General features: G+C 41.2%; 1 protein-coding gene across 1 annotated transcript; it reads left to right on the forward strand.

Annotated features, from left to right (window-relative positions):
- The first annotated feature begins 558 nt into the window (after window positions 1–558).
- On the forward strand, window positions 559–20,255 carry LOC125882679 (G1/S-specific cyclin-D2-like). The gene is made up of 5 exons (XM_049566500.1): window positions 559–974; window positions 1,864–2,079; window positions 6,077–6,236; window positions 11,764–11,912; window positions 16,832–20,255. Exons 1-5 carry the CDS (start codon window positions 780–782, stop codon window positions 16,994–16,996), a joined length of 885 nt encoding a protein of 294 aa, XP_049422457.1. The 5' UTR covers window positions 559–779; the 3' UTR covers window positions 16,997–20,255.
- The last annotated feature ends 931 nt before the right edge of the window (window positions 20,256–21,186 follow it).

The following is a 21,186-nucleotide window of genomic DNA, read 5'->3' on the forward strand; positions in this document are numbered from 1 at the left end:
CTGTTTATTATTATTATCAATATTATTATTAATATTATCTTGGCTTAGGGGAGGGGCATACAAATTTAAATGGTTGTATTTTGTGATAATTTTCCTACTGATTTTTAAAGAAGTATTTAAATTTTCTTCAAAAATCAATTTATCACAGCCAGAATTTGTAAAAACAGAAATTATTGCTGCTTTTTCAAATTTCTGATGGATATACATGCACTTGTGTTTATGTAGGCCACATTATGTGCATGCAGACATGGTTATAAAGTGTAGGCCTTTGGCTGGGGTTTTTTAGGATTTAATTAGTATGTCCATTGTAGTTATTATGCTATATTTCATGCAGAGGCATCTGAAGGCACCATAAAAGTATGTTGTATTGAAAACCAGTTTTGATGAGGCCTACGTCATGGTCGGCGTGTCTGCCTCTCTTTCAAAGTATTAGCTGAGAAAGTAGAGCAGGACCGGAAGCCAGGCCCACAGTTCCTAGAAGAGCAGCAGTCAGAAGAGAACGGCTTGTGCCACGGGGACTTTTATTTTGAAAGCCATCACCGGATGTTGTCCCCGTCGTTGTGTCCGGTTTGACTCGGAGCAGGCAGCGCAGAAGAAGAAGCAGCAGAGAGGCAGCAGGACTGGAGCACAACCAGCAGTCTCAGCCTCATGCTTCACCCTGGGCACTTCTCCTCCTCCTCCGGCCCGCTGAAGACAACATTGTGACAATATTTATTTTTTATTTTTTTATTATTTAGCCACACAAAAAAGTGGAGGGGAGGAGAAGGGGGGGCCGAGTCATGGAGCTTTATTGCCTGGAGTCGGACACAGCCGTGAGAGCCCAGCCTGACCCAAACATCCTCTATGATGACAGAGTGTTGCAAAGTTTATTAACCATTGAGGACAGGTTTTTACCTCAGTGCTCTTATTTCCAGCGGGTCCAGAAGGATATTCAGCCTTATATGAGACGAATGGTTGCAGGTTGGATGCACGAGGTTTGTGGACATTGTGTGAGCTAACCTAACTGCTTTAGCTAATTCTCCTTCTTTTGCATGTCGACGTTCAGCTTTTAAGCTAATTAAAGCCCATAAAGTGAGAGTTTTAGCTCGCAGAGAGTTGTCATGGATGTTAACCCATTTGACAATTGAATGAGAGTGACTCACCAAAAGGCGTGGGAGAGTCGGAAATTCCACCACGAAGAGTTTCAGCTTCAAAGAAATAGCCTAGCTAGATATTTACATTGGTTAACAGCTACAAAGTTGGTGCTTTTTGCTAACCAGCTAGCTCAGGCGACAGAGGGGAAGTCAATGTTAATTTACATAATCGAAAAACCCACAGTTCCCCTTTTTAATAATTATTATTAATTTTTTAAAATGGCCTAAGCTCGCTGGCTTCGCTCGGGCAACGTGCATGCAAACCCACTTTCATTTTTGGAGATAAAAACACGTCATGTTTGCAAAATAATCCGATTTTTAACTGTCGGGAAGTGTTTCAACATAACTTGTGGACATTGTGCACGTTTTTTAAAGCTCATAGGTGATATATTTTAATTTTTAAATATTTTTTAAAGTGGGCAAGCCCCAACAAGGAAGAGGAGTTGAATGGCGTAGTTTTGCTGAACGACTTCCTATTGAACTAATTTGTTTCTGCCTTGCCCTGACTTCACAGACTTCACAGCCTCTGACTGACTGAAGTGACATGAAAATTAGTGATTTAACCCAAATTAACTCCAACATGGGGCAATCACATTTCTCAGCATAGCCCACCCCCATCTGCAACTCCTGCTCTGCTTTTAAAACTTACAAATCCTCCACTTTTCTTTTATATTTCTCACATTTTTACCTATAATCTAATTTTCTCTGTCCCATTTCTGTCTCATTTCAGGTATGCGAAGAGGAGAAGAGTAATGAAGACGTCTTCCCATTAGCCATTAATTATTTGGACAGATTTTTAGCAGTGATGCCCACAAGAAAGAGTTATTTGCAGCTCCTGGGAGCTGTGTGCATATTCGTGGCCTCCAAGTTAAAGGACTTCAGGCCGCTCTCTGCAGAAAAACTTTGCATGTACACAGACAACTCCATCACACCACGGGAACTGCTGGTAAGCACTGGACTTTTCAAAAGCCCCAATTCATTCATTCATGAGAGCATAAAAATGCCGTATCATATTTTTGGGATGATTTTATAATGCTAATGGCTATATTGGTTTCACAGGAAGTATCCCATTTTCCTTTATAAGTGGAGCTGTGCACAATACAGCCACATCCTTTCTTTGGATCCATGTGGACTGGAGAGGCGTGTGATGCCATCTAGTGCCAGTTATGCAGCATAGGCTTTAGATAGGGACTCGCTTTGTGTTTTAGATACAGATAGGAGGGTTTATACTTACTAAAGCAGCCAATATGCACACATCTACATGAGTTTTCATTTCATTTTATTGGTTTATTTCAAACAGGGGCAGTGCACACAACACAATGCTAATTTCCATCTGTTGTCCCTACGTGTATATAATGTACGTGACAATATGATACACATATAACAAAATAAAACAGTATAGGGCAAGCAAACAAAACAGAAAACATTATAAGACCGTAGGACATACCAGTGTGTATACATTTAGAGAGGCATTATTTCAGCCATTTTAGTATGAAACAAGTAGTATATCTCTTAATTGGATCAACAAGAAAACTTTGCGAAAATTAAGCTTATGGAACAAACTTTTAAGAGCAGTGTGTCCACCACAACTCAGCGTATTAAAGCTGCAACTACCCGTTATTTTTTTAATAATCAAATGTTTTCTTAATTAATTATTTGTTCTATAAAATGCCATAAAATTTAAAAAAAAAAGTAGCCATCACCATCCCCAAAAGCCCAAGTTGATGTCTTCAAAACTGTTCTGTCTGACGAACATTCCAAAAACTACAGATGTTAAGTTGACAAAAAAAAAAAAAAAAATGCACTCAAGGTCTGCAAACAAGCTTGTTCTGGAGCTTTCTACAGTCTCGCACAGTCCTCCTCAGCAGATTAAGTTCGCTCAGTCGCTATAGACGTGTACAGTTGATCAGACTTTGTCCATGAGATCTTTAGTTTACCATCGCAGTGCTAAGAGAAGGGGAAGCAGAGCTGAGATGATTAGTAGATCGGCTGAAAAATTCAGTCATTTTTCAAGCAAAGTGGTCAAGTTTCCGGCTTTTCAATTAAAGAATCTGTAGCTCTTCTTGTCTTAGCTGACTGTAAGCTCTGCATCTTTGAGGTTAGGACTGTTTAGAGACAAGAATTTACAAATAAAAAACTTATAATAGGTGACATTTTATAGATAAATCAAGGGAGGAATCAGTTGCAGCCATAAAGAAAAGAAGCAAATTCTCCAGTTGAAGCAGTAATAAAATCATATTTATGCTTAAAATTTACACTAACAATGAACTGAACATCAGAATAGTCTAATCCATAAACCAGCTAATTGTTCCAGTTCTAGAACATGTCACAGTTTGCCTCTTAGTTCAACCAACAGCTCCACACGCTCTCTATACATCCTCCTGTGTTGCCTGCAGCTGTTGAGGGAAATGACATTCGTCCCATTTGATGCTCCATATTGTCGTAAGACCCCAGATTCCTGGATATCCTGACAGGATGCACAGAGAAGGCAGCAGGAGCCAGTCAAAGACGCTGCAACTCTTCCTTGTAATGAAGACTCAGCTGCTGCTGCCTCAGCTGGAAGAGAGATGTTTTCAGGGGGCGGAGGGGTGGTTGTGTCGAGGGCAGCTGTCCAGGAAGTGAGCGCACCGACAGCGAACCTCCGCCCCGCTCATCTTGCAGTCGAAAATCTCCACAAGGGCTAAAATAGGTTGAACGCAAGCATGTGTGAGGCAGGTTATGTACAGGAAACCCACGTAAATGTGAATGATGGCTGACATTTGAGATGACTGATGAGCGTTTAGTGACGGGGGGGGGACTGTCCCTGTTGGCGTTTGGGGTTTTGGGGTTTACTACGTTTGCTTTTTAGGCGAGACTGCTCCGTGAAGTGAGTGAGGAGTTAAAGTCATCAGCATTTATTTTGTCAGTGTATAAAAATGTCTCGATAGTACAGTCAACCAGTTTAGCTGCTTTTACTGCTCAGATGTCACGTTTTTTAAATGCACTTTTTTAATCAGCCTTGTCTTTCCCGTACTTGCTGCTACATATAGTTGTCAAATTAAAGAAAGTACAAGCAAGAAACTTTCCTCAGTAATGTAACAGTGCTGTCATCTTCCAGAGGGACAGTTATTCTGAAAACATAATGAAATGACTCAACAGTCCTCTGCACATGGCTGACGTCATGGTCTTCACGGGGGACCACGAGGAGAAATGTCAGAAAGCCTTTACAGACCTGCAGTGGGACTTTTATTTTGGCTAATGAGTAGGTTTGATGAAAAACAGGGAAATAAAATCAAGACTTTTAATGTTTAAATGTGTTATGGGTCAAAACTCCAGCAGCACCAGCAAGACCACTGCGTTTCAGCTTGTGGCCTTCATCAGGATCAACATGAAACCCATTAGCTTAAATCATTAATGTTTCATGATGACCCTGATGAAGGCCACAAGCTGAAACACATTGGTCTTGCAGTAAAGTTGTTATGTGTACTACAAGTTTTGCTGGAGTTTCAGCCTCATCAGACTTATTTCCCTTCTCTATGTATCCTGAAAGTAGGTGGGGTCACATCAGAAACTGCCACCCTGCTTCTAAAATGTGTAACAGGACATGAGCAAATGTTTAAAAATGCATTGTGTGAGTGGGTGTTGTAATGATTTTGATACTGACAATGACTGCTCATTCTGTGTCCAGCTTTTGTACTCAAAGGAATATTTCACCTGTGAAACGATGACATTTGCATATCAATAACTCACCCCATGTAAAGTTGAAGTCGTGAAGAATGCGAAGAGTCCAAAAACAGACAATTTCTAATAAATTGAAGCAGTAATTTTACCTCACTGAACACAGGAGCTGCTGCAGCGTCCATTGTTTGTGCTATATTCCATATAACGAGTAGCACGCCTGGACAAGAGTGTACGTTTGAACTCTGACTAATGGAGTGCACAAGTAGAGTTCAAATGCACATGCATGCCCAGGTGTGCTAATTGAATGCGGAAGAATTTTTTAATCATAAGGTTTTAGTGAAGGTGCATGTGTTTGGGAAGTACTGAGCGTATGACTGGATAAATGAGACTTGGATTATACTGCATGAGTTGTGTGAGAGTTTGTAGTGAGATGTTTTGCTGTTGTTAAACACGGCCACTTTTTACTTCAATTCATGAAGAATTTTCTCCGGTTTTGGATTCTTCGTTCACCGTGGAGACGTATGAGAAAAACAGGGTGTTCCTCATGAATTCAACATAGCTTGGAGTGAGTAATTGATATACAAATGATCATTATGTGGGTGCAGTGTTCTTTAAACTTCTGCAGCCTCTGTGGTTTTGACAAGTCAGAGGGTTGTATGCATTTGCACATGACATTTTTAGTTTTCATTTGTGCAGTTGCACTTTTTTAAAGACTGACTTCTTGATGTCCTGACTTTTTCAATTGATACTTAAGTTGCATCCTCGTCCTTGCTATTACTCACTCAAATACCGAAAGCCAAACAGGAAAACATTAAAATTAAATTAGCAAGTGGGCAAATTATTTAGATGATTTAACAAACAGGAAATTAAATCACGAGATATGTACACCTTTCCTGCTGATGCAAAATCTGACTGTATGAAGAGTCAGCTCTGTGCTGCTGCTGCCTGTGCAGTGCACATTCACTGTAGCTGTTTGAGGCTTGTGACAGGAAGGAAGGGGCTAGCTGTCTCATTGGCAGGGCAAAGCTTGTCACATGCCGGCGTTATGAACACAAAGGATGTGAGGAATGAGAAAGGCACGCAGATAATAAGATACAGCGAGGAGAGATAAAGTGAAAAAATGTTACTCTTCTTACAGAGCTATTTCCTCTGGGAATAGGGACAGGCTGTGATCTTTTTCACGGTCAATGGAGGCATGGCAGCACGCCATTTAACCCTCTGACTGAGAAGACTCTGCCAACAGACTGAATGTGAAATGACTGACACTCTCCTCTGTGTTTTAGGACTGGGAGCTGGTCGTGCTGGGGAAGTTGAAGTGGAACATGGCCTCAGTCATCCCCAATGATTTTATAGAGCACATCATTCGCAGGCTTCCCCTTCCCAAAGACAAGCTGGCGATGGTCCGCAAACACACACAGACATTCATTGCCCTCTGTGCCACAGGTAATGCAGCTGCATATCATCTCATGAGCATTTTTCTGTTTCTGTTGCTCCCTCGCACGCTCACTTTGCTGCCTTGTGATTCCCACATCCACCAGAATATTCCCACACACACAAACATTCTCCCATCATGAGTCATCGGTGACCTCTTTCTTCTCTCGGCATACTCTTCTGGCCGCCTTATCCTCTTTCTAGTCTCAGCCTGTAGTAGGGGTTTTTCTTCCCAGCTGCTAAAAGCTGCTTAAAGTGGCCATTTCCACATTTTTCTCAAGTGTCTGGGAAGAATGCCATCAGTGCTGCTCTGTTTAGATGAGCCACGTACACGGGTAAAAGTTTTTCACCGGTGTGATATGAAAATGCAATGCAGGATTACGGAAATCTGCATACAAATTTTAGGCATGGCAACTATGCACACCGGCTTTGTTGCAAATAATCCACGTTGCCATGTGCAATTTTTCCTCTTAAATAATGCCAATGTCCACTCTGAACAACAAAAACCTATCCACACAGAAGATGTGTGGGGCAAACATTAATTACACGATGCACAAACCTTATTAAACCCCCAAATTTGTTGCTAACACTAATGTTAGCTTTTGTAGCTAGCCAGTAGATATATTGTAATAACCAGACAGTAGACCCCAAGATGGCGCTTATTCAGTCCAAGGAAACTGCTTTCTCATCATATGGGTTATAAAAAAAAAACAGGCAAAAAAATCACATACAAATGAATGAAATGCAACTGTTTCAACTCTGAAAGAAAACTTTCTGCCACTCCAGAGAGTGGTGGTCCTCAGTGTCAACTTTACGCTGTTTTGTTGTGACCATTTCTGCTACTTAGCAGGAAATGTTAGGTAACTGATTGTTTGCGTGTTTACCGTCTGTTATTGAAAACATTAGTTCCACCTGCAGTAGTTCCTGCTTGGCACATGTATGATAAACTGTATGACAGTCCTGCCATCTTTATCTTACTTGATAAACCATTATTGTGTGACAGGCCACATATTTTGAAAGACAAGCCGCGGGCCATTTAGAATGGGTCCATGGGCCACGATTGGCCCCCGGTCCAGACTTTGGACCTGCCTGGTATAAAATGACGGATGTGGCACCAGTGATGGCACCCATTGGTTTGTGGACAGCTGTTCTGAAGCCTTGAGTTTGGGATTTCGACTGTCACTATTTTGGGTTCTTTTGGAGCCAAAAGTGACCATATTTGGACGAGAGGGTGGAGCTGTGGATGAGCAAGGGTTTGATCTGACTCACAGGCTGTAGCGGCACCTCGCACGCAGCCACTCACTCAAGCTGCCACACCCTTAAATATGCATAATTTTAAGCCTTAATAAAATGCAATTGGGTAAGTGGTGGCATGCTGGTGCAGTGGTTAGCATTGTTGCTTCACAGCAAGATGGTTCAAACCCCTCTGTGTGGAGTTTGCATGTTCTTCCTGTGTCAGCATGGGTTTTCTCCGGGTACTCCAGCTTCCTCCCACAGTCCAAAGACGTGCAGGTTAACTGGTGACTCTAAATTGGCTGTAGGTGTGGTGTGGTAATAGTCTGGCAACCTGTCCAGGGTGTACCCCTCCTCTCGTCCAGTGTCAGCTGGGATAGGCTCCAGCCCCCCTTGCGACCCCCTAATAGGATACACAGTTACAAAAAATGAATGAATGAATGAATGGGTAAGTTATTAAAAAAAAAATCCAATTAGCCAGCAAATTAGCTATAGAGACCAAAACTGTTTTTGTGCCAAGCTATAAACATGGGTATTTCTGCTGTAAAGTCAGACATTTCAACATGGCGGTTTATGGGGACTGACTCTGTTCTGGAGCCTGCCTCAAGTGGTCATTCGATAAACTGCAATTTTTGTTCACTCGGCTCATAGACTTTACATTGTGATGTTTACACAGATATTTGAGTTGTTTTTCTTGGCTCAAGGAAATTTTTACAAATATAAAACCTCTATGGATCAAAAAGTCATAATAGTGAATAACTGACCTTGTTTGCAGTTTGAGGTGTCCGGTCAGACGTCTCTCATATAATGGTGATCTATGGGGAAAATGCTCTTTGGGCCCCAGGGTATTTTTTCACATCAAAACAATGAGTGGCCACTTGGGTCTGGGCTAACCCCGTTGTGCGATCAACGTAAAACGTTAGCAAGGGCATATCAGCTACATTAGCATCGTCATTGTATCCCAGCTGAAGCACAACCCACATTGATAAGATGGTCCCCCGTTTTGGCAGCAAGCTATCTATGACCTGGGGGTGTGACATCTGTCAGAACAAAGGATTTCATTGGTACAAAAAACAAGATCCCAGAGTCTCAAATGAACGCAGACAACTATAGCCAAAAAAACAAGGCAGGTGAAATATATATTTTTCACTATGTTTATTTTTTGAGCACAGGTAATCTAACAGACCAACACCTTTCAACTCTTTCGCGGTCTGCGAAACACTAATCAGACCCTTCAGATTCTGCCCAAAACGAGGTCTAGTATATAACCAATAGAGGGCGCTCAAACAACAGCCTAAGCCCCAAGCATGCCAAAGGATTTCATTGGTTTAACATATATTTTCACAGGCAGATATCCGCTGAATTAAAGGTCCAAGCGAATGTTTTTTCCCCTGCATGAATGTTCCGCAGGTGTGTTCAAGCATTCATGAGAACCCACAAACTAGTTTTTAGAAATTTCTGTGCAAGCTTTTCAGACAAAAATCCATGCTTGGTGTGAAACGGCTTTAAGTATGGTGATTGTATCGTACTGTCATGTGACGTAGGACTCAGGTGCAGCTGAACTCTCCCTCTGTCGTTTGTTGACAAGGAAGCTTCCAGGTTTAAAAAAGTCAGGCCAGTGATCCTCCGTTTCCCTTTTGTCCCAGCTTCATGTCCAAAATATACTCTGGAGGCTCCGGAGAAGCACAAACTCAGATGTCCCCTTAGTCCTCTCCCTAGGTGAATTTCCATGGCATTCCTTCGCCTATACGAGGAATCCTTCTAATATTTTCATATCCTGCACAGAAATACTACAGCAGGATCACGTAACATGCAGCACTGCTCTGTCACAAGGCTGCCTTTCATCTGCTACCTCCTTTCAGCTAATTCAATGAAGGAAATAAAACAAAGGAGGTCACTTTAGTCACTGCGGTCAGATCTGGCCAATAAGCACTTGTTTACTAGAGCTAGTTATTGGAACCATAGGCCTCTTCAATGAGTTTCATGCCCCGTTTAGCACAGTTTTAGTGTCACACTTTTTTTTATATTTGGGTGTGTTTCAGTGGTCGCCTCTGCTATTCATAAGCAGCTGGTTATATCCAAGCACAAAGCAGCCGCAGTGGGGGAAAAAAAGAGGCCTGCTGTGGTTGTGCAGTAATGTAAATGTTTGGAGTTTTATATGGAGTTGAGATGTTATTCTTATGATGGAGGAGCTCCTCCTATGGACAGCTGGCCCCTGGAGGAGAAGATGGGCGTAGTGAAGCAGGCTGCTCTCCAGGGTTTAATCAAAGCTATCAGGCCACCACCACTGGTTTCCACTGGGCTAGGACTATGTGCTGGGTTGGACTTATACAGCCCTTAACAATTGTGTGTGCCAAGTCTCTTCCTTTTTAAGATTGGTCATGTCCATGTGCTGAGGCCGGAACAAGCCTGTGTATTGTAATAGTGGAAAACCCTCCAGGGGCTGTATTCAAGAAACATCCTAAAACTGAAGTAGTTCCTGACTGGCTTTGTTGGAACAAACTCCTGAAAATAAAGGGCGTGTTAGTCCCTTACTTTGGGACTCCAGTCAGGAAATCAACAAACTTCAAAAGCATATTTTGATGGTGTATAAGTTGGTAAGCTTACCCACAAATGGAAACAAGCCAATAGGAGTTGGGTAATGCTTGAACAGAACTGGTTTTGTACGACGAATTGTTTGGCCTCATTGGAACTCTAAAAATATGAATTGTTGTTCCAACACTCCAATCAATTGATTGGTTGATGCACATTATCTCAAGATTAACGAAAGTATGGGACAGACAGGGAGGACAGCTCCCCTGCCCCTTCAGGCAGCTGTGGTGCCAAATGAAAGACAGGGAGGGAGTGGTGACAGCCAGATAGATAACTCCAGTGGAGTGAGGCAAAGGAGGGAATGTGTCTTTTTTTGTTGTCACGTATTGTGAATTTTCGCACCGAATAGAGCATTTTCACACATCGGACTCAGTGTACAAGGTTTCTGTGCATAATGATGTTTTTTTTTTTCAGGAGACAGGTTTTAAAAAACACATCCGAAAAAACTAACTCAGTGTGCAATGGCCTTTCGCTGAAACAAATGCTGCACCTCCAAAGCGCTAGCACCAGTGATTGTCTCACGAATGAGAATTTGGTTGAACAAGAGCATATTGACTTACAGACTAGAAGATGTCAACCCCTGGAAAAATTAGAGCAATAGTTGTGTTAGGAATGAAAAAACAGAGCTGAAGAGAGAAAACCGGCTCCTTTCTCAGAATCACAGCATGAAGTGGGTGTGAAAATCAGATTGTCAGCTTCGGAAAGTTGCAGAAATGCTTGGAAATGTGTGGGGGGAGGGAGGTGACCGCGGTTATTCGACTGTTCAACAGCTCTGCAGAAGCACGCTAGCAGCTTAACACTGGAGATGATTCGAATGCTTAGTGTATGAACTTGGAATTTCTCTGATGAATTATCCATCAAATCAAAAATGTGCCCCTCAGACTCCACTTTGTTTGACAGCCAATGAAGTGTCCATGAAATAGTTATAAATAAATCAACTGAGCTGATTTGGTCAACCAGAAGTAATTCAGTCACAACCTCTGCCTATCTGATTGACAGATCATAGTCACCTGCCAAACACCAATCACTGTGGACATAGTAAGTTCATTCATAAGACATGATGTAAACCATAGAAACGGACTCATCTCTTAGCTCAGGAGTTCTCTTAGATCCTCTGAAAAAGTTTCTCTCAGCAGCTTTGTGAAAAGTTTCAAGAGAAAACTCATAGATGGGAACTTTTCAGAAGACGCCTAGTGGTCAGATACTTACAGGTTTTCCTATGAAGTGAAAATAAGGCGAGAGAAGGAGGTTTTGTTCACAGCCACATCATGAGCTGTTCTAAAGCAGCTCAGTACTTGCGGAGGTGTAGTCTCAATGGCTGCCTCTTCTTCCGCCTCCTCCATCCAGGCCTGTTGTCACTTAAGCCTTTAGACTGGGATACGCACCGGAGGGAGTCGTTCCTGGAACTCATTGCACAGCGAGTAGGAGGATTCCTACTCTGCTTTTCTAATCACAGCTGAAGTTTCTATGAAGGAAACCACACAGGTTACACTGTGCAGCTACGTCTGTCGAAATTCACACTGTGGGAAAGTTGAGTTCAGCTGCGGAGCATGCGCACTGGGGACGACTCAGATGTTTGCAGCTCTCATACTTCCTCTGGGCTGATTAAGTGTTGCAGCTCTTCACGTCACAGCTAGAAATGTGATTTCCGCATGTCACTGTGGTCTGAAGCTGCTGCGTGACTAATTGCACATTAACACTCTTTCCTTGCCAGATGACCGCCTTGCCATGAACCCTCCTTCCATGATCGCCACAGGCAGCATGGGAGCTGCTGTCTGTGGCCTGCAGCTGGACCACGCTGACCAGAGGCTGAGTCGAGACAACCTGACAGACCTGCTGGCCAAGATCACCAACACAGAGGTGGTGAGTACAGCAGCGAGGGGGATTTATACCTGCCAGAAGTAATTACTCAATAGTTTTAGTGCTACACAACAATGCATAATCATTGCAACATCTCACGACAGCAGCATAAAAGGCCCTTTAGTAAACAACAGTGATGACTTCAGTAGTGGCAGATTGAAGCTATTTACTTTTCATGGAGAGAGAGGCAGAGCGAGCTTTTGGCTCTTGGCTGTGGAGCCAGACTGCTGCTATAAAGAGCAGCGGCAGAGGGAATGTCTTCTTAAAACTCAGAGCCCACATTCTTGTGGTAGGACACATGCAATTTCTCTGCATGGCTCCCACTTTAGCTGCGTGCCCCTCCTGGTGGAGGAATATGTTTGTAATCAAGTTGAGGAGCATCTTTCCCAGAGCAAACGGGCCGATGAAGAAACAGTTATCCAAGCTGTCTGCATATCTGCAGAACAACACGTAAGAACATTCTTAGATTACTTTATAAATGTATGAAAACCCATTGACTTTAATGCATTAACTGTATACAACCTATAACCTACACATGCCATCGTAATGAGCGCCTGTACAATTTATCGGTTTGCGTTAATAAGCATTTTAAAATATGAATGGAGTTTGCACTGTGTACAGGTGCTGTATTAAAAATAAACGGAAGTGAATGGGTCTCCATTGACTTTAATGTATTATGTAAGTTATGAAATGTGCATGCCATCATAATGAGCTTTGATTCAATTTATTAGTGTGCTCTAAGTAGCATTTTAAACTTGAATGGTTTGTGCTTTATGTAGGTGCTGTATTATAAATACAATGGGAGTGAATGGGCCTCTATTGACTTTAATGCATTTTGTAAGTCATAAAAAGAACATGCCATCATAACCAGTTTTCATACAGTTTATTAGCATGCACTAAAAAGCATTTTATATTTTGAACAGAGTTTGCACTGCATACAGGTGCTGCATTAAAAATACAATGGGAGTAAATGGGCCTCCATTGACTTAAATGCATTATGTCACCTCATAACAATTCATAAACTATAAATACCATTATAATTGGATTATACATACCATTCTGTTGGCAATAATAAGCATTTTCAGATACCAGTGGGGTCTGTACTATATACAGGTGCTGTGTTATAAATACAGTGGGAGTAAATGGGCCTCCATTGTCTTTAATGTGTCATCGAAATCATAAAAGTTGCATGCCATCATATTGAGCTTTCATTTAGTTTAGTAGTGTGTACTAATAAGCATTTTTAAATATGAATGGAGTTTGCGCTGTATGCAGGTGTTCTGTTATAAATACAATGGGTATAACGTGCCTCCATTGACTTTAATGCATTGTATGACCTCATAACAATTCATAAACTATAAACCATTATAATAAAAATACATTATAATTAGATTACACATACCAATTGTTGGCGATAATAAGCATTTTCAAATATTTTGTACTATGTACAGGTGCTGTGTCGTAAATACAGTTGAAGTGAATGGGCCTCCATTGACTTTAATGTATTGTGAAAGTCATAAAATATGAATGCCATTACAATGAGCCTTCATACAGTTTATTTGTTTGTACTAATAGGCATTGTGAAATTTGAATGGCGTTTGTGTTGTATTTAGGTGTTGTATCATGAATACAATGGGAGTGAATGGGCCTCCATTGACTTAAATTTATAGTATTACTTCACTGCATTCACTATAAATCCCATCATAATGTGATTATACACCCTTGATCAGTGGGCAACACTGAGTATTTTCAAATATCAATGCAGTCTTTATTGTATATCGGTGCTGTGTTATAAATACAGTGAGAGTGAATGGGCCTCCATTGACTTAAATGTTTTATATAAGTCATAAAAAGTGTGCATTGCATCATACTGAGCTTTCATACAGATGACAAGTGTGCAATAGTTAGCATTTTTCAAGGTATAGAGTTTCTACTGAATTCCCACAGAAATCCATTTTTGTTGGATTTAAAAATTAAACAACTCATAATATAGATATTGATAATCAGTATCAATAACAAAGGTCACAGCAGACATAAATTATCATATGTAATGTGTCATACTTGGCATAACTTTTTTTGTTTAACATATAAATGGTTTCCCATGCTGCTACAGAGCAGTCACAATAACTTCATATATTTATCCCAGTGTGTGATTTCATTGTCACAGTGAGTCACTGTTACACCAGAGGACCATTTCAGAAGCCTAGAAATCCCAAAAAGGCCACAGCCAATGGGCCACAGGAACAACACGGTTTGCCTCTTAGCTTGTGGTTACGTTGCCACGGCGACGAGGGCCCCGCAAACCCAGCCGTCACAACAGGCGCTCCAAATGCAGCCCATCGGGTTCCAATTATCCGTACATTTCAAAGGAATGTTGGCCTCTTTGCGAGCCTCGGTTCATTCTTTTAAGAGTCCTGCAGCCGGCTCAGTGAGCCAGACCTCCCACATCTTCCACACAGACCTGCAGAGGGACGCAGACGGAGAGACAGAGGATCCCCTTTCACTAGAGAAGTTGTCCAAAAACATCCGGTCCCACTGTCCTATATTCTCTTTTACACCCAAACTCAGAGGTTCAGGGTGCAGTAGGTCAAAGCCATTTCCTCTAGACCTCCACATGGGACTGACCGTGCTGTAAACCCAAAGGGGGGGTGGAGGCAGGGAGTCCAGATCTGCTTATCTGTTCCCTGATAGACCACAGAGGTCCTGTAGGAGTCTTGACCCTACACATTCCCCCAGTATTCATACCTCAGACATGCACAGGTCTCGTGTCAGAGAGGAGTCCTGTGCCCACCGTGGAGCTCGCTGCAGTGTGTTGTTGGTATTGGAGCGTGCTGGTACCCATTGTTCTGGTCATGATGCAGACAGGACCACCTACCTCAACCCACATAATACCCTGCTGGTATGCTATGCATGTGACCAAAGCTGTTTAACAACTTGCACCTCAAATGTGATGAAATGCCAGGTTTTTGCACGCGAGTGTCTGCGGACAGGTGGACAAATTAAACCCTCTAATGTCCGTCTATTCATCATCTGTAAATACGCAGAGCATCTTTCATTTACAGTTACATAACTTTATGAAGTTTCTCATGCGTCAGAAAACCAGCTGTAAGTGCTGATTTGGGGCTTCTACATAATCGTTATGTCTGTAGCATAACAGTTTTTTGAGACATGTTTGGAAGAAGACTTTATTATAGTTTCTTATAATGTTCTGAAACAACATCTTTAACAACCTTGAGCCGTTTATATTTTGACGAAAGATTTGCACATTTTTATAGGCGCCTATTTAATTTTTTCCACTTTGGTGGGGTTGGTCCAGGATTTATATTCGTGCGTCAGCTCTGTGCAGAGCCTATGCATGTAGCCTACGCCATTGTGAGCATTTATACTTGTGCGGTGGTGTGTCTGTGTCACTCTGCAGTTACACCTCCAAAACACTAGTCTGTGGCAGAGGTTTCTGTGAAGTGCTGTAAAGTTTAGTTAATTCAAAACACACCCAAAACACACATTAAACATGGCTTAATAGAGACAGTTTAAAACACAAGTACATAAATCACCTTCACTATAACTCGCAGCATTCACAGACAAAGCACTTGTGTTTATCTGGACACGTTTTCCCCACAAATACAACATGTGTCCCTTGGGGGGTCGTGTGGGGTGTACTGTGCGATTATGGGGTACCAGTGTTGCTGCTACGAGCCATCCAATCCCTGTATGACCAAAGTGAGAGCTGCGTCCGCATACTTGGCGTTAAGTCAAACACGTTCTCCATGGGTGCTGGCCTCCACCAAGATTGTCCCTTGTCACCAATTCTGTTCGTGATATTCATGGACGGGATCTTGAGGTGTAGCCAGGAGGAGGAAGGGGTCCCGTTTGGGGATCTCAGAATTGCATCACTACTTTTTGCAGATGATGTGGTTCTGTTGGCTTCATCACACCGTGACCTCCACCATGCACTGGGGCGGTTTGCAGCTGAGTGTGAAGCAGTCGGGATGAGAGTCAGCACCTCGAAATCTGAGGTCATGGTTCTCTGATGGAAAATGGTGGATTGCCTCCTGCGGGTTAGAGTTACTGCCTCAAGGGAGGGAGTTCAAGTATGTCTGGGTCCTGTTCATGAGTGAGGGTAGAACGGAGTGTGAGATGGATCAGCGGCTTCTGCAGTGATGCAGGCCCTGCGCTGGACCGCCATGGTGGAGAGGGAGCTGGGCTGGAAGGCGAAGCTTTCAATTTACTGGTGCCTCTATGTCCTATCCCTCACCTATGGTTATGAGCTCTGGGTAGTAACCGGAAGAATGAGATCGCAGATACAAGTGGCCGAAATGAGTTTCTTTCGTGGGGTGATTGGGCTCAGCCTTAGAGATAGAGTACGGACATCCAGAGGGAGCTCGGAGTAGAGCTGCTGCTCCTTGGCGTCAAAAGGGGTCAGTTGAGGTGGTTCAGGCATCTGATCAGGATGCCTCCTGGGCATGTCCAACCGGTAGGAGGCGCCGGGGTGGACCCAGAACACGCTGGAGGGATTTCATATCTTATCTGGCCTGGGAACGCCTTAGGGTCCTCAAGGAGGAGCTGGAAAGCATTGCTGGGGAGAGGGACGTCTGGGGAGCTTTGCTTGGCCTGCTCCTGACCCAGCCCCAGATAAGTAGATAAAAAAAGATGGATGATCGGGGCCTAATACTTTGTTAAGTTGACCAAAAAAAGTCAGACTTATATCTAAATTTGTGCTGGAAAAAAGATTGTGCATGTGGGGTAAGAACAGTTTAAAAGACAAAAATGGATGCAGAGAGTCAGCAAAACAAACCAAAATGAGCTTTGACTCGGGGGTTGTACAGCTGATGTGCCTTACAATCACTTTAACAGAAGCAAATAGCAAAAAGTGTGACTGAACTGCATATATGTGTAACAGCGTCTGACCCTTTTTGTTCCAGGATTGTTTGAGGGCGTGCCAGGAGCAGATAGAGCGCGTGCTGGCCACCAGCCTGCAGCAGGGCCAGCAGTACCGGCAGGAGAACGGTGTCAGGGCAGGAAACAAGGCGAGAGATCAGCAAGACCAGTCCAGCACCCCCACAGATGTACGTGATGTCAACTTATGAACTCCCATCACCATTCGAATTGCACACACCACTCATGCCTGTTTACCAATGAACTAACGGGAGCGAGGGGGCATGAGCTGCCAGTATGAACGCCACATGAGCGATGGTGTGACAATCTATGAACTTTTAGCAAATAAGAAATTTCTAGTTTTTCTCCTTTTTTTTGCCCCATTCATGCCCAGTTGGGTGTTATTGTACTGTTTTGAAAAGCGCTTTAAAAAATAAAGGTATTATTATTAATATTAATATTATTATTATTACTTCCACCTTTTGTACGGGCCACACGTAATCAAACAAGCTATCTTGAAAACTTGATAGTGCCTAGGTTTCCCCAGAATGGAAACCTGAATATATTTTCATACTTGAACAAAAGAAAAAACGGCATAATTATATGAAATATATTTCTTTTGATACAACCTAGTAAAAATAAATATGATAAATAATGTATATTTAGCTAGCATTTAGTTATGTAACTCTTTTATCATCTTTAGTGAGCAGTTATCGATTCACAGTTTTATTGTGTTTTCCTCACCTGTGCAGGAAAACTATCGTAGTGATTGAAATGCTGATAATACAGTACATGGCATTTAAACCGAGCTGATATCCAGTCAGAGGAGCGCTACTGTAGCTAGCTGCTCCCTGTCTCTATCAATCATACTGTGCACCTGTAGCACTGCTTACTATTTATGCTGAAAAGTGCTGGCCAGGAGTGGGCTGGGCCTGCTCACAGAGGAAGGACATGAGGGGCTTTGAGGTCTGGAGCAGTGGCTACTGTTAACGATTAACGCAGAGGTCTTGATTTCACTGCTCAATCCACAGACCAATACAGTATGTTAATAGGACGATGTGTACATGTATTATAATTTAGCAAGGCTACATAATAATTGTTCTGTTCTTGGTCTGGCTCCTATGTGTTAGAGAGTGTTTAGTAGATGGTTTGCGGGCGATCATAGCCTCAGATAGGTAGTATGATGTCATGTTACTAGAGGAAAAGGAGATTTGGCAAGTTGTTTTTACCAGGTTTGAGAGGAAATGGATGCAAGTTGAAGTAGAGATGTTCCGATACCATTTTTTCCCATTTACCAAGTCCAATACCTGAATTTACGCATTAGCCAATACCGAATAGAGATCCAATACCAGATAAAAATTCAGCAGCTGTATACTGCTAATCCTGGTGGATATGGATGTGAAATTATTGCTGTCATTGACTACGTTTACATGCTCAAAATGTTCCAGTTCTTGCCCTTACTTCAAAAAAGACAGTATTCCTACTAGTCTGTTCACATGTCTAATAAAAAATGAATATTCCCATTTACATGCAGGTGTGTGTACTCCGGTTATCGTGCCCTAACCTGTCGATTATCATGCGAAAATATAGCAAAGTGGAAAGACTGGAGCCGTGTACAGTGTATCCATGACAACACACAGAGCTGACCGTAAGCAGGCGAGAGGCCGTGAGTTTCTCGACAAATTACCTGGTATCAGATTCATGCATAGACTTATGCTCGCTGATACCTGATGCATCATTTTGGACAGTATCGGAGGTATATCTGATGCCGGTATCGGAACAACTCTAGGTTAGAGGTGTTTGTCGTGAGGTTTTTTTGGAAAACAAATGCATGTGTAAAGTAGGGGGGAAGCTAGAAGTCCGGGTTTGAATGATAGCGAAACAGGAAGTTAACTTAAGCTATGTAATGTTTCTGCAGATAAGTTGTGCTGCAGTTTCTCCTGTTATCAATTTCACCATTAATTTTTTTTTTTGAGAGAAAGAGTGGGCGACTCGGAACAATATTGATGCACTTTTAAAAACACACTCCTTAAGAATGGTAAGGGGATGGTGGTTGAGGAGAGTTCGGTGGGTTTTTAGGGTCTTTTTTTTTTTTTTTTTTTTAAGTTATTTGATTTTTTTTTTTTCTGGGCTGGATTCCCATGGGGTAACGCACATTGTCTTGAAAGCTACGGCCTGACAGGTGAGTAGACGTAGGATAATCGGTGTTATAGTATATTAAGGAAAGCCAAGTCACTTGTAGACTTTTTTTTTTTTTTGTTTCAGTGCGTTTATGTAACCTTACTTGAATTTTTAATTCATAGCCAAAACCTTCCAATAGTTCTTTCAAACAGTGACACACGTACTGTGTCCTAAATATGCTTCATGTTTTTGCTCTTTTTATGTAAACTGCTCTCTGAACTGAAGTTTTCTCCATTATAGACATGGGTAGGTAGGGGTGAAAGTTTTGACTGTATATAACCAATTTCCCAACGTGCAGAAATGCTGCAAAGTCATTACATTTTTAGAAGAGAAATGTAATCATATTCATGCATGTTCTGTTGTGCAAAAAGCCAAATGTTCTCTGAAAAAAAAGTGCTTTAAACAGATAAAATGTGTATGCTTTAAAAGGTTTTGTGTATAATTTGAAAGATAATTCCAAGGTGAGAAAACTAGATTATACATGTCATTCTCTTGCTGCTATGAAGCTTTTTCTTTTCTAGTCTTACACAAAGATGCCTTATTGTGATTCACTTGTGTGCTGCTATATTATGAAATTGTGTATATGTAACAAGTCTTTGCTTTTTCTGTTGTATGTGTACTGGAGGGAACGTAACACAGTTTTGGTGCGGGACTGGAAGTACTTTGTTTTTTGCCGATCTTTTTTTGATTAGCATGTTTTATTCTTTTTATTGTTCCATTTGTATCTTTATATTCTACCATATTCTTGCTGCTTCTGTGTAATGTTTGTGTACCTCAGGTTAATTTGGACGAATAGAGCGAGAGCCCATCTCGCATTACCTCATCAAACATCACATCACACACACGTCGTTTTCACTCTGAATTTGTTGGACGGGTTTCACGTTTTGTTTTTTTTTGTTTTTTTGTTTTTTTTTTTCTGTCTGGATGAGAGGAAAGACGGTGCTTCTCCTCTTTAAATCAAGAAATGTCTGCCGCCAGATTCCACTGAGCAGTTATAAGTGCCTATACTTTAAAATAGGTTATTCGTATATCTAAATAAAAAACTGCCTATACTGTTTGTTATACATGTATTTGGAAAGACAAAAAAAAATCATTTTTTCCTTGGAATTTCATTGGAACAAAGTGGAATATTGTTTATTTTTGAGGTACCCATTTAGTTGAAGTTTAAACCACGAGAATGTTTTATCATTGTTCAGTGTGGTTGTTTTTCCAGACTCCTCTCCCACTATCCCCATGTGCAACCACACAGTGTACCTCAACAATTTCTCCTCAATAAATTGGCTAAAATCATGTGACTGGTTTATTTGTCTTCCTCTGTAGAGACTGAGACCTGACCATCTGCAGGAATGAGAAGTGAATTGTGCCTTTTGTCAGAATTTATCTTCCTGTCACCACTAGAGGACGACTAAACCACTGAAACGTGGACAAGAGGGTGAAAGAGCAAGTGGTGCTGCCCTTAAAACTATATATAAATCAGTGCACAAGGCTGCATCTGTAAAACAAGCTACTTTTTTTTATTTAGTATTAGTGTTTAACATATAAATGATTATTATTTAAGTAGGATGGATGTGATGTATAAAAAGAAATGCATTCTAAGTAACAGCACTGCAATAGCGTAGATTAATAAATGACTAATATAGAAATTAGTGTTATAAATAATATTAAAATTTGATACATGTAAAAATACTTGCAATTTTGGTGGAAATAGAGATGAGTTGTTTTTTGTTTTCAGTTGAACAAATATTGTCTATAATCATATTTAACTTTTTAAGACTGGAAGTACAGTGGTTGATTTTACTTTTTTTTTTTACTTGAATTTGTTCAAGCTTTAGAGACTTAAATATAAAGGGCACTGTTAATAGTTAAATGTTGTTAATCTTCTTTAAAATTAATTGTTAAAATTAAATGTTTGCTCTAATTCATCTAAAACTAGCACAGTAATCAATATGGGTCTGCAATTTTTTTTATTTCTCCATGTAAACATACATTTATATAATGCCTACAGGTGCTTTAGATCACAGAATATTATTGTTATTATTTTTAAATATTATTAATTTTGATAAGTCATTTGTTTTTTGAAAAGTAAAAAAATGCTAAAAGAGAACTTTTCATTTAGACATTCTTGACAAAATATCAGACAATAAATGCAATCAACAGCGTATAAATTAAATATTAATCCTTAATAAATCAATCATATTATTTTCCACATCACACAAATACA

Source organism: Epinephelus fuscoguttatus, linkage group LG22 (genome assembly GCF_011397635.1).
Source record: "Epinephelus fuscoguttatus linkage group LG22, E.fuscoguttatus.final_Chr_v1".
Taxonomy (NCBI): domain Eukaryota; kingdom Metazoa; phylum Chordata; class Actinopteri; order Perciformes; family Serranidae; genus Epinephelus; species Epinephelus fuscoguttatus.

Excerpts from the sequence above, each read along its gene's own strand:
- LOC125882679 (XM_049566500.1), top strand. The coding sequence starts at position 780 with ATGGAGCTTTATTGCCTGGAGTCGGACACAGCCGTGAGAGCCCAGCCT. Across the intron at positions 975-1,863 it reads TTGCAGGTTGGATGCACGAG|GTATGCGAAGAGGAGAAGAG; the intron begins GTTTGTGGACAT and ends GTCTCATTTCAG. Across the intron at positions 11,913-16,831 it reads AGATCACCAACACAGAGGTG|GATTGTTTGAGGGCGTGCCA; the intron begins GTGAGTACAGCA and ends TTTTTGTTCCAG.